This window comes from Amblyomma americanum, chromosome 7 (assembly GCF_052857255.1).
Source record: "Amblyomma americanum isolate KBUSLIRL-KWMA chromosome 7, ASM5285725v1, whole genome shotgun sequence".
Lineage (NCBI taxonomy): Eukaryota > Metazoa > Arthropoda > Arachnida > Ixodida > Ixodidae > Amblyomma > Amblyomma americanum.
This window is the reverse complement of record NC_135503.1, coordinates 99690329-99704289: the sequence shown is the minus strand read 5'-3', so window position 1 is coordinate 99704289 and position 13961 is coordinate 99690329. Positions and strand designations below refer to the sequence as shown.

The window sequence follows — 13961 nt, the reverse complement described above, 5'->3', positions numbered from 1 at the left end:
AGCCACATCTGCAGAAAGTAGAGACTTAAAGCGGTCTGGAAGATACATAGCTGAGATGAAACGTGTGCTAGTAACAGGTGGGAATCCGAGACTGCTTCCTCATCAATGGCTGTCACTGTGGCTAATGTGTTTCCAAATATTCAGCGAAAATATGTCAGCAAGACCTGTGTGTGAAAAACGGATACGAATACTAGTGAACCATCATTTGACAGCGTTTAGTAATCCACTGAAAAAGAGCCAAGCATCCTTCATAACTTTCTCGAATAAAGCCCCTTGTATGTGTGATAAACGCCTAAGAAATTTACTGGGCAGATAAATACGACATACCTCACACAGAAAAGCCACAAATGAACTCTTATCTGCAGCTCCGCGAGTAGGGTCTTTAACTTGGCAATTCCTATGCTTATTGTTTCGAAAGCACTATTCCGATTTCTTATCACCGAGAAAAATATTGCGATGTTTGTGGGTTTGCGAGTTTTGTGCGTTTCTGACAAGAGACAAAAATAAATCCAATAAATATTCGCGACACGGATTCGTACCCGTGGCGTTGCGGACAGATCAGCTTCGCTGGCCACTCCGCGAGAGCACCAGGCTGTCGCCGCAGCCGAACACGTCTCGTGTTAAACTGCAACGCTCTGTCGCTGGGCATTGTACATCATCGTCTCCGTCAATTAGTAGAACTATAAAACTATTATTCGCGTCTGAGATATGTGGCGGCAGCAACCGTGAGAATTGCACTACATGCGTTTGCGTGGACAACGTTGCGGCAGAAACACGGCACTACAGCAATACGTGTTAGCGTTGACAATATTGCTGAAGAAACGCGGTACTGTAGCATAGGCCGCCGGAGTACATTGGGTACATTGGCACTGAAGATGAAGAATTTGAAGACGCCCCTAACTGGCTCCTTGGGTCAGTGGAGCGCTCGATTTCTTCCAGGTACTCAGTGGTGGCGCCCCGCCCTCCCCCAAAACACTCTGCTTTCGCACAATCTTTCATGCTCAGCAGTGCTAAGCCACCACCCATTTTTTTTAGAAGCAGCAGGTAGCTCTCGTTGTGTGTGTAAAAGGGATTCAGCACTTTATCTTGGAGATTCGTGGATGCATCCCAAAGTGTTTCTGCAGTAAAATTATCTAGACAGCGCCGCTCACCGTCCGGCCTTTCGTAGATGATGGTGAAGTGCGTCCAGCGCTGTGCCTCCACAAGGTCCCGCAGCGCGCCTCCCAGTTCTTCGGGTGAAGGGGTCAACGTGAGCGATACCGAGTCGGCAGGAAGGCCCCGATTGCCATCAACACCCCGGTACAGGTACACGTGCGGTATGCGGTGCCTGGCGCAGGCGCTGCGTACCAAGCAAGCCGTATCCGGCTGCTCGGGCCCCAGCACTGCTAGAACGCCTTGCTCCAGGAGTCCACAGACTGAAAATGCAGCATAAAAAAAGATACATGTCCACATTGTGTTCCACCCAAGAGTGTAAGAGAGGTTAAAAATTATTAAATGTAGACATCTTTTTATTAACAACAGACCTTCAACTTACCATGGTCTGCGATATTATTATCAGAGTACAGTTGTGACGTGTTAAGGAACAGGTCCTACAACTAATCACAAATATTTAGTTGTTCAACTATCACACTTAGGCTTCTTATTTATACAGAAGTTTGTAGCACACCGTAAGTAATGCCAATATTATTTTTTATATTTATGAACATGCCAATCGTGTCGCCGCTTCAGCGCGAAGACTTTTAAGGCCGCACACGGACGCAACTGCAGCCGCGCGGCCGGAGAGAGCGCTAACTACGCCTATGAGAGAGCATCGCATTGTGGCGCGCCTGTTACGTCCTCCCTGCCCGCTCGCCACTCCTGCCTGGCATCTGCGGAAACCTCTGCGTAACGCATATTATTTCTTAATAACTATCATCAGGTTCAACTACTGCTCGAAATAAGACCTCACGTTCCTTATCGCGAGCCTTTGGCGAGAAATTGCAAAACGCCTGCAAGTATGAACGGCTTGTAACGCCAAATGCAATCCCACGTATGCTGTAACATAAATGACGAAGAGAAATCAAACACCGATGTGTTGACTGACACAAACGTGCTCGAGCACGAGGAGAAAATGGAATGGAGGCGAGGGTGGAGGAAATGAATGCGCAGAAGATGCTTGCAGATTCCGGAGGACGCATTATATCTAATTAAGAGATGATTACCTCCTGTCATGCAGCCTAGCCTTGTTCATCATCAAGGTAGTACAAATTTCTTGCTTTTAAATGCTTTCTTTCTTTGTGCTTCTTGCTTTCTTTGTGCCCAGAGAAAGAACCAGAGGTCCCGAAATCATCTTTCTGATGCACCAGAGATTGAAAGACGGTCATTACAGAAAAAAATAAAAAGGTGTAAATAAAGGCGGGGCTTATAGCACGGATTCGTGGCACATTATCGCATTTTTCTTATCCTTGAGCCGACGATAAACTTCAGTTATCAATATCTTTTGCGCGGCCATGCCAGGATGAACGCAGTCGCAGTTCCCTGTAACTAGACACCGTCACCAACACCAATGAAATTCCACTATTTTTAGTGCCTGGAATGAGCTTGCGTGTCTTTCAAGTAGCTGTCTCCTGTCAGACTAATGTGAGTCTCAGTACGAGGTTCCGGTCACCGTTATCAATTTTCAACAAGTACCGACGGTCGTCAGCACAAGTAATGCGACAGTATTAAAAAGTAGAGCATTTGTTTTCTGCAACAGTTCTGGTGCATAAAACCTGATATGAGGTTTCACAAAACTACGTAGTTCATAGAGATGCAAGTAAGAGGCACATAAAGCACTCATAAATAATTTCGTTCACACGGGCCACATCCGTTCCAAAGCTTGAGAGTTCGTGCCGCAGAATTGGCGACAGAAGTTTTCGGAACGCATAAATTACGAGGAACCTTATTTTTCTTGTTGTTGAGAACACTGGTCACTTATTCAATTGTGAAGTGTGCAGGTAGCACAGGGAAATAAAAAACACACCCTTCCTTTCATTTTTGCTGGCTTAAACTACGAAAACAGGAATCATTTGCTTTTTAGTGCACTGCCATTAAGGCTTTCAATCTCAAAATAACCCGTTGTCTCTATGTCTGAAGCCGGCTAGACCCGCAGAAAAGAAAAGACATCGCCCACCCAGTCACGGCGATTAGCTTCGCTGCCACTGCGCAACAGCACTATGCTTTCGCCGCAACGAATCATCTCTAGTGCTTAACTGCCATTGTTGTTGTTGTTGCCTCAGAAGCGATGGCTCATACCCATGGTCAGGGATTGGCTAAGTACTGGTGCAGGCCCAAAGAGAAGAAAAATTCTCCCAGTCTTATCTCAAGTGGCTCATAAATAAAAATTGAGGATTCTGGGAAAACGAATAATGAATTTTGAGAGATTTTGGGCAGATTAGAATGAAATTCGAGTGAAAAAAGGGGAGAGTTAATATAAATTACGAAAAGGTAATAATCATCAATGAATAAATTTTGAGAGAAAGGTAACGGGAAAGAAGAATTAACTGCCACTCTCTCGTGCTCTGAATTGCATGCCATCGTCTTTATCAACTTCCATCCGTGCGGAATAGACCCAGAATACACTGCGATTGCAGTGCCCTCTTAAGATGCGTTAAGCAATCTAAAAATTGTACAGCTCCCTACCACTAAGGTGCCTGTCACCGATTTATCCTGATACTCGCATTTGCCTGAAGCGCGAAATTGAAACTCTAATCTCTAACCGAAAGTTGAATTTGATCTGATTTTGAGCTTTTTGCGCTCCGAAAGCATCCCCGGCCTTTCACAGTAAGTAGCTTTTTGTTACTCTATACTGCGACAATCTTTTAACCGGCTGGTAACAAAATTTTAGGTGTGTTTAAGTTCCGGAATTGTTCACTCTTTCACAAAGCGTTTGAATTGCCGCCAAGAATGGATGCCGGATATGAACGCACAACTTTGTGCCACTGCTGTAATGAACTTCCTGCGCCCACACGCAAACCAGTGTATTCCGTGGCGTCTGTCTCGCGATGAGGAAGGAAAAGAGCACTGGTTTTCTAGCTTATGCACAGTGGATGAGCTGAGCAGCAATAAACGACAATAAATTTACTCGAATGGTTTCAAGACCGACTTTATTGTGCTGAATGGTTGTTAGCGCAACTGACATGTGGGCATCTCCACTCATTACATATGCATACTAAGGGAGCAAACACCAAACCACAGACATGCTGCAGCTCGTAAAGTGTTAGCCCCGAGTGTTGTTAGTGGATGCGGCAGCTCTGCATAAGTATTACCACCCATTATGACATGCGAAGCACACAGGCTTGATATATGTAGCTTTGGCAACATTGTGAAAATTTTATAATTATATGGGTTTAAGAGTGCGCAAGGGAAGTGAAACTACAATGGTGAGCCCGGCGACCTTTTTCTTCCGACACGAGCCACGCTGTATCCATAAGCCCCAAAAGAACGAGATTTGTCGACAGGCCGTCGCGCATAAGTTGGTAGCGCTGCCGAGATAAACGACGCCCTCTTAGCGGCGCCCGCCCAAATGTCCGCCCTAATGAATGCATGCTTCTGAGGGCCACGCTCGCGAACGCGACGAGGAACACTTCCGCCCAATGTCGCTATATTAGTACAACGATGCATGTGAAGCTGGAAATGCGCCCTCCCCCATCCCCCTTGTACTTCTCCTGCTTGTTGTGGCAATCACGCGAAAATTGCCAGATACCTTGGTGTGTATGTGCACGCTTAGAAGGTGGGCCCTTAAAAAGGTCGAAAATACAGCACAATAAAGCGCACACTTCTGAAGGCTGTAAGCAGCGGCTGCTTAGTGGGTCTCCCAGCGTTTGTTCCCTAACGATAGACAACTGGGGCCTCTGCAAGCACTTCAGCATTGCATAGAGTTAACTGAGTTTTAGCGTGCCATTCTCATCGTCACTGCCGCCAGCAACGAGGGGGATTAAAGTGCGCGGCGGTCGTGCCTACGCACTGTCCTCTGTACGCCCACTTTGCCGTTTTCCTTCCCATGGCGCGTACATAAGCTCCCTGCGCTTGCACCAACTGGTAGGCCTTTGTCAACGTTACGACATTTACAGTGCATACAGGCACTGAGACAGCTTTATTTTTTCTCGTTCTGTCTTTCAGTGGCCGTGAAAGGTCAGTGAAGCACGCATTGGAACGTGCACTTGGCGTAGGCGTGGTCGCCACAGCGTCGATTTGATTGTAGAGAACAAGTTTAATGCCAAAAACTACTATCTGCAAACCTCTGCGCCCTGGATAGATTTTATACAAAACGGGTTCAGCCTTATTGCGGGCCGGAATTCACCTTCCGTAATATGTTGCTCGCCACTTACAGTTAATGTATAGTTAATGCAGAAGATTGGTCCAATTGGTGTTTTTGCATTGTGGAACAGTGTTGTTCGTGCCATTTCTTATTATGTTTTTCCTCTTTTTTGTGCACGGTTTTTACACGATGGAAAAATACCGTGGCATGCCATGCGCAAACCATCACACACACAATAAAAGTTTCCGTCTGATTCCTTCAGTTCTTGAATGGTTATTATAAAGCCCTTTTTCCAGTTTCAAGCCGCAGCGTGGCTTTAATGCACCATCATCTCACACAGTATCTTCTATAATCAAGGATTTCAAACCAGATACCACACGGTCCTTTATTGTTAGCATGGTTTATTAAGCGCCTCGTCATAGCAAGGAGTCCTTATGTTCTAACGCCATTTGCATTCTAAATATCACCACTGACGTTGTCAAGAACTTCTCAGCGGGAATTGTTCGTGAAAAATTGAAAGTAACAGATGAAAAACACGGAACGCTAAGCCGCCCGTGGGCTGTGCGATGTCAGTGCACATTAAAGATCCCCAGGTGGCCGAAATTATTCCGGAGCCCTCCACTACAGCACCTCTCTCTTCCTTTCTTCTTTCACTCCCTCCTTTATCCCTTCCCTTGCGTCGCGGTTCAGGTGTCCAACGATATATGAGACAGATGCTGCATCATTTCCTTTCCCCCAAAACCAATTATTATTATTATTATTATTATTATTATTATTATTATTATTATTATTATTATTATTATTATTATTATTATTATTATTATTATTATTATTATTATTATTATTATTATTATTATTATTATTATTATTACAGGTGAAATGGTAGCGGTCAACACTAAGCGCAGCAGCCGTAAGCTGTAGTGTTCGAAGTGAGCAGAATGGACGACCGACGCACGGAGGTCGCACGATGAGAGCCCGGGTTCGGACGAGAAGGCACGACGGCTGGAGCTGGCGGCAGAGGAAGAAACCAGAGCTCCAAGAAGAACACAGCAGCAGGAAGCAGGAACAGAACAAAAATTATATGACTGCAGATGCAGTAACTTCCTCACTTCTGCATGGACACCTCAAGAGCTCCAAGGGGGGGGGGGGGGGTATGGAGGAGGGACTTGTTGAACAAGGAATAGAGAAAGAGGCACCGCATGGAGGCCCCCGGATTAGTTTTGACCACATCGCTACCCTTAAGTTGCACTGACATGGCACAGAATACGAGCGTCTTTAGCGTCCCGATGAAAGCAGGCATGCTCTAAACGGCGACCCGGTGAGGCTGGTGCTCCTGCAATAAGATTCACGCGAACACAGCAGCTAAGCGATCTGCCCGGGATTCTGTCAACCGAAAAAAAAAGTATGTTTACTCGTAGCAGCAACACGAAAGCATTCAGCGCATTTTTACGCTTTAGAACGTTACACCGCTCTGGATTTCTACCCGTCTTCTCAATTCGGGTGACAGGGTGCACTGCGTCTGCTTTAACGAGCTTGGTGGTCTGTGGCAGCGCTGTCATAGAAACGTCGCTGACGTTTTGAGTTGAACCCAGCCGAAAACATCTACAAAGTAACATTTTGTGCTACCCTATGTTATTACAAGAGTTTTTCTTAAAGATTTCAGCGGTTTCTCTCAGCGGACAAGTCCAGTTTTGTCGTAGTACTTCCAGAAATGATACTAGAATACCTGTTTTTTGTTTTCGGTTTCGGTGAGAACTAGTGACGAGAGCCCAGCTCGAAAGATAACACGCCGGAGTTATCAATGCGTGGAGGCCACCACAAGCAACAAATTTTGGCATCAGGGAAAAAAAAAAGCGAGAAACCAGAAGAGCCAAATCACATAGGCGGGAGCCTTGTGAACGCCATCTTTTGGTATTGTGCTGAAGCGATATTAGGCTCCATCAGAAGAAGGAGCAACCGCTGAGAAGAATAATTTGTAAGAGCACTAAAGTTATTCAATTATATTCTATTTCGTTCCAATAGTGCACAAAACGAATGTTGAAGACGGCGGTACCTACCTTTTTGCCGAAATAACCAACCAATGGTGTCTTTTTCTTTATCGTGCGCATGGAACATTTGGCACACATTATACTTTATATCTGTTTAATGTACGATAGGTCTGTACCGTTACCTTTCAATACATTGTGGCATATAACGGTCCTGTAAGTCATCCGCTGCAAGGCTGCACAGCAAACACTGTTTCTTCATTTTTTTTGTCAAACACAATACTTTCCACTAAGAAAGAGAAACAGGAAACGTTTATTGCACGGACTATGTCCGGCTCGTGCAATTAACTTACACAAATTTCAGTGCGGTCTACTTATGTATGCTAAGAGCTAAAACCCCAGTTAATTATTCTGGGAATCGCAGTAAAGTCCTCCCGACTCCGATCCATTTTATTACAATAAACTTTGGCCACTTCGCAGAGGAGCATCATTTCCCTGGGCTCAGAGTCCCGCCACAGCCTTAAAAGCTTCGCTGCCTTCTTTTCGAGTGTTTGAAATCAAATCAAATCTTTTTTTTTATTTATTTATTATCAGGTGCTACAGATGGAGGGGCTACGGAAAAAAAGCTGCCATTTGGCAGCTTGACGAGTCCGCAGACCCATATATAAGGCAGCGTCTAGACAGCACCAGAACATAAACAAGCGATAAATAAATCAAGACACTTGAACAAAGCAAAATAATACTAATGCATAACCTGCCTAAGTTATTCCCTGAGCCTCTAATTACTACCCCTAATTACAGCGATAGTTGGTCGCTATGCATCGTTCAGTGGGGTAACGGTAGGGCACCTCATGAAAAAATGTCAGCACCCCCATATGTAAAAACCTCTGCATTATTAGTGCTTGCTCCTCCCCTGTAATGTTCGATTCGAGGACGTTTGAGTATTAAAATGATCGGGCAGTTTGTATGTCGACAGTATTGGTTTAATTTTGACCAATGTGTAGAAGCATCGGCCTTGAGGTGGTAAATAACAGTTCTCTTGCTCGGACTAGAAGATTGGTATTCGAGAATTTAAGCTATCGTTTCTAAAAACCATAAATTTCAGTCAGTCTGGCTCCCATTTCCGTGAGAAGAGTAGCGGCGCCGCCGCATGCTCAAAGACCCGAGCATGTTCAAAATAAATGGTATACGCCACAGACAGATTATCAGCAGCACAGACAGCATTCTTTGCATCTATGTTCGTTGCTTTGGTTTCTAATAAAGTTGGAAGCGCCACTGAGTGCTATTAATCGGTGGCAAATCACGGTATACCAAAATGGGGTTGGACCCAGTCAGTCACAATTCCACCACCCGTCGAATAAGTAAACGAATTAGTTCTCCGCGTGCATAAGGAGGCAAACATCCCCTACCCCTCCAATACCTCATGAAAGGTATTGGCTTCGGATGCATGTGTATTTTGGAATTACAAAACACCCATTTTTAACCTATGTAGCAGTTGTAACGAAGTGTCGAAATTCGGCACAATGTGTGCCTCTTTGCTGCCAATATCAATTCTATTTTATATTTGAACTCACCATGCATTGTATGCTTAAGCTGCTAACCAACACAATTCAAATACAAGGAAAATAAACAAAATTAAAGAAACCCCAAGAATTCCGCTGTACACGAGAAAAATGTTGCTTATATCTCCGAAAAAGAAACATGCGATCTCAAACGAGCTAATCCGCCTGCCATGTGCGGAGAACATCTCAAGGCATGTGCCACAGTAAGCAGTCTTGTTTCTGTTTCATCGATCGACAGTGGAGAGGCAGAGAAACTATCTGAAGTGCAAGCATTGCAACGACAATAGCTTGCATGGCTCGGTGCATCTGGCTGGCCGTACGCTAGAAGGGTATTTTCTGTGAATAATGCTAACATCCTGGCATTCCAGTGCTCGTCTAGGACGAATATGTCTTCTTATTATTTATGGTCATTACGAAAACATGCTAAACTCTTCAAACTACCAAAAATATCGAAGGCAACCCGCTGCTACCTGAGGAAGTGAGTTCACACTTTATTAGGAATATAAATAATGAATAAAAAAGTGTCCCTCGAAAAGCAGTGATCGAGAGTTAAGTGAACGACACCTTGCGAGCTTAGCTTATCAGATGCGTTTTCAATCCACTTTAACTCCTAATAAAAATATTACGCTGACCAATTACAGTGTACGATGATGACATGCTTCAAAGAGTAGGTTTAGTTCACACTACAGATCCTCAATCTTACCTTTCTTTGACGACCGGAAGATATCTTCTGGTTCCAGTCTCACAACTGAAAGGCTCAGGTGAGGAGTCCTCGGCACTGCACTCTTGGGCTGCGCTCCGCTACCTCCGTTGGGAAGCGAAGGCGCCTCCCCGGCATCACTGGCGTTCAGGTTAGCGCGGTCCAACGCCTGCGATAGCAGCTTCTCTTCGTCCGAGGATCGCGCATGGTCGTACACCACACCTGCAGGCAGAGGAGAAAGGAAAAGCCGTTAGTCCCGGAAAGGAGAGAAATACAAAAAACACAAAAAACGCTTCGGACACGAGATGTACTCTTAATCTATTTTATTTTATGCTTCCCTGATTATATTTTGCAACGGGGCCACTGATCGCTACCAACCGCGTCTTCACGACAGGCAACTTGCAAGCAATGTATCAAGTCGTCCACTCTTGAACACAGCTCGGCGCGTGTGATTAAATTAAAACATAAGTGAACACGCGAAATAATAGTGCGCATGAAACAAGCGCCGCCGCTGTCTACTCTGTCAGTGCCTGCTCGTTAGTGCGCAAGTAGTGATGCGCTGGCGTGTTCACGTTAGAAGTGGCAGACCCTGTACATGTGGCTCCAATGTGAAAGCGAACATACAGACTTCGCACAAAAGCTGTGGTTACGGCTGCATTGGGGTTTAAATTGTCTTCTGGGCATTATCTGTTCTGTGGGAAGCTTCGTAGAAAAAAGGAAGAAGCATGCTTGCGACGCATGATTACGGAGTAGTCACTGATTCAATGCACATAACGTGTTTCCTTTCACATTGTAGCTACCTGGACTGGAACGATAAACATAAATACGAGCAGCGGAGCGTATAGGTGCATGCCTGCTCGCATGTTTTTCTATTCCGGTGTACATCGTACATTGAAACACACACTGGAAATAGCAAAACAACGAGCACAATGGTTATTAAGAAACGAAATCCTCACATAGCACGATCTTAAAATCACGTTTCTTAAGGCCTTGCGAAGCTGTAAAAACTAAGCAAAAGCGCAGGTTAACTTTTCGAGAAAAAAAAACAGATCTTGACAAAACTCAGAGCCTCAAGAAGGGGATTCTTAACATTCAGCCTGTGTGGGACTATATAGAGTGATGGTAGGGGTATTAAAAGCTCCAAAGCTGTCCCTGGGTCACGTTCGTGCACATATTTGCGCAGAATAATTGGAAGAAATTTTTATCACCAGATCTTGTTTATGTGTATTTAGATACGAGTGTTTTTTTTTACTGTTGCCTCATTCAACACGTGGCCCTCGCTAACTGAATCTGATCCCGTAGCTATGCTTGGGAAAAGAACGCCGCTGCCATTCAATCACAACGATGGGAAGCACTAGCACTACAAAGTGAACATCAGCATATGATGAAAACATATCCCACTGTGGCTTCCATATTTCGAAGAGGATCCGGCACACGAGAACAAAAAATTAATCGGTGTGCTTTGAGAAGACTGTTATGCGCAACCTCCATTGTTTTTAAGGTGCTTCATGGAACTCCTTAACCTCAGTCTGCACCATCGATACACCGATACCCAAAGAACAAAAAGAATTCTCAAACAGAGCCGGAGAAACCGAAATGTTAGCTTTCGCTGCTTGCCATGCTAATGCATTTTTGTGAAGTGTACGGAATGCTGCTGCGAACGTGGGACATAGGATCAACGTTTTTTATTGGCCGCCGAATTCCATTCAATGATGGATGCAAGCAATTAGCTTCTTTAGGGCTTGAACGAACGACTCGTGCTCTAAAAAATTTTCTAGGGCCGCCGCAAGGAATAGACAGTGCCATGTGCATGCACAATAAACAGAAGAAAAAAGGCAATCAGTTCTATAAACGCGTGAAGCCACTGGGAGCTCGCTCTGCTATTGCTACTTTGAGATGAAACTCATTTTATGCCTGATGCAGCAGCAAGAAAGAAAATTTTATTGAACCGTATGCGCACGGACTGCCACCTGTATTGGTACATTACGAAAACGAATGACCTCAAATACAGACGAGAGGGCGCTGAAATAGACCACAAGAAAAGAAATTGATTAGGTCATTGGAAAGTAGAGAAAGTATCTATTACACAACGTCGCTTACTATTAAATGTACCTGGTGAGCTCCTATTATACGTTCCGGACACTTTGAGTCAACAAAGGTGCTCTTCGCGTAAAATGGTGCAGTGCATAAATTAAAGTACTTCTGATTATGCTTATCTGTAAATTATTTCTCTGCTGATCATTATAATAAATACATTTACTTTTTGGGAGTGCAATAAATTGTGCGGTTAATTTTACAATTTTTATGCAGGCTACGTGTCTCGTAATTTATGCTGCTATTACAGTCTCCTAGACAATTCGTAAAAATCTTTTACAGAGTCGTCAATTTTTTTGCAGTGCATTGAAATTAAAACAAATTTGATTAACTAAAGAACTTAAAAATCGGCGTGATACACTGGTCAATTGCCTTCTGAAAGTCTGTCTTTTCTGATCTGCAAGCTGTTTCCTAGAGGGGAATGACAGACTTCGAATTGTCATAAAAAGCAATGTGAAAATTTTGAACTTTGGAATAAATTGTAGGAGAATATTTAGAAACCTTTTTACGAGTAACGAGAATATGTTTCATCTACAAAGCTCCAAATAACTGTATATTCAATTTCAATTACGGTTTGTCCTGCACTGTAAAAGCTGTGACGAATCAGTGCAGAATCAAAGCTGCAGATTTTTACCATGCTTATACTGAGAAGGCATAAGAAAATTCATATCGTCGTGCCAACATCCCAAACGTATTCTTTCTTCCTAGAACGATGGCATACAGTGCATCTTGTCTATATGCAAATAGTTTCGAAATGGTTAAACTTCCTAAGAGCATGGTGCGCTGTGCTGAAAAACATTTTCATGCTCCCTGAGAGAAGTGAAAACATTGCTTTATATTTAAGGAGCAGCATCTGTTAACTTTTCACTCTTGAAGTCCTTTATTCCTTCCCTTACGGCGCAGTTCAGGTGGCCGCCGATATGTGAGACAGATACTTTGCCATTTTCTTATCCCAAAAACTAACCAACCAAACATCTGAAGCCTATCAGGATTTCCTAGAGATGACTGGAATGCTAATATCAGAACAGAATGAGCATTAGTTACTTCTATCTGCTCATGAAAGTCAAGTGATTAAAGAAATATTGACTAAATCATGCACACATTCAATCGCCATTCAACCTGCGCACTTTCTTCAAAAGAAATTCAAAAATTTCTTTAGGGAAGTATTAAAATTGTTTCCTTCATCATGATGGCTGCGAGGCAGCTCCAATATTTTCATTTGCTGCATGAAATTGCACAATCCCCCCTTGTCATGACGGAATGCTCTCATAAGCAGCTTAGAAGGATATGATAGCCACCGCTCTTGTCCTAAAACCCACTGTACTTGATATGACACCTTTCACTGATGTGACATATTACATGCAACCGCAAACACAAGAGCGGTTCTATTTACCACTCCAAAGATGTAACTGCTCGCGGGCTAAGAATGGAACACTAACCATGTGTGTTTCATTTTTTAGACCGTCATCCGCATTGAAACCTTAAATTTCCTTGTTTTAGTTTTGTAATCCAAACCGAGCCCACTATTAAGAATATATATATATATATATATATATATATATATATATATATATATATATATATATATATATATATATATATATATATATATATATATATATATATATATATATGTAGAACTGAGCACGCAAGAAATTGTGCAATATGACAAGATGCGTTGTAGTTACTTTGCGGACATGACCATATTAATGCGATCACATTATCTTTCCGCCGACTCGCCCTAATGAAGCTTCAAAGGCGCATAGTTTCATGCTACATCTGAATTTTATTAACACACATAAAAAAATCTTTTCGCAACTTCTGTATCTTTCATTCACCTTCAAACTGAGCGATTGAATCAACGGCTGGTGCCGTAAGGCTCGCAAACATGGGCTGCTTTCGTCCGCGTCGTGCTTCCCACTCTTTCAAAAGAACACGTCGTGCCCGGGGTCAGTATGCCCGTCCGTTTTATGCGAGCATTTCTGAAGGCGATGCCAGCGCTCAAAGTTGCGTTTGCAGTTCAAGATTGATATGGCGAGGCCTTCTGGTCCCTTCTGCGTGCGGCGTTGGTTTAGCCCATTCTGAAAAAAAACAACAACTAGACATTCCTGCCGTGCCGGGAAGCTCTGGCCAGCTGTGACCAGGAAGGCTCCTTTGGACGATTTTGATAAATACGGGGTGCTGCCAACGTTCGGTATACGCAGAAGTTGCCGAAACAATTTCAACGCACGGAGTCGGATTTTCATTGAAATGAGCTGCATAGTTAGTCGTCCGCAATAGTCAAAAGAAAGAAAAAGAACTCATTGCTAAACTGACGGCATATTTTTCAAAGAAAATTAAAT

At 43.6% G+C, this 13961-nt stretch overlaps 1 protein-coding gene across 1 annotated transcript in view; it reads right to left on the bottom strand.

The window, feature by feature from the left end:
* Positions 1-13961, bottom strand: part of LOC144097361 (glutamate receptor ionotropic, kainate 2-like) — a 66419-nt gene that overhangs the window by 31808 nt on the left and 20650 nt on the right. Inside the window, exons 2-3 of the mRNA XM_077630100.1 lie at positions 9529-9747; positions 1152-1415 (exon numbers count right to left, since the gene is read on the bottom strand). Coding sequence (XP_077486226.1) covers positions 1152-1415; positions 9529-9747 — 483 coding nt within the window. The remainder of the gene's footprint in view (positions 1-1151; positions 1416-9528; positions 9748-13961) is intronic.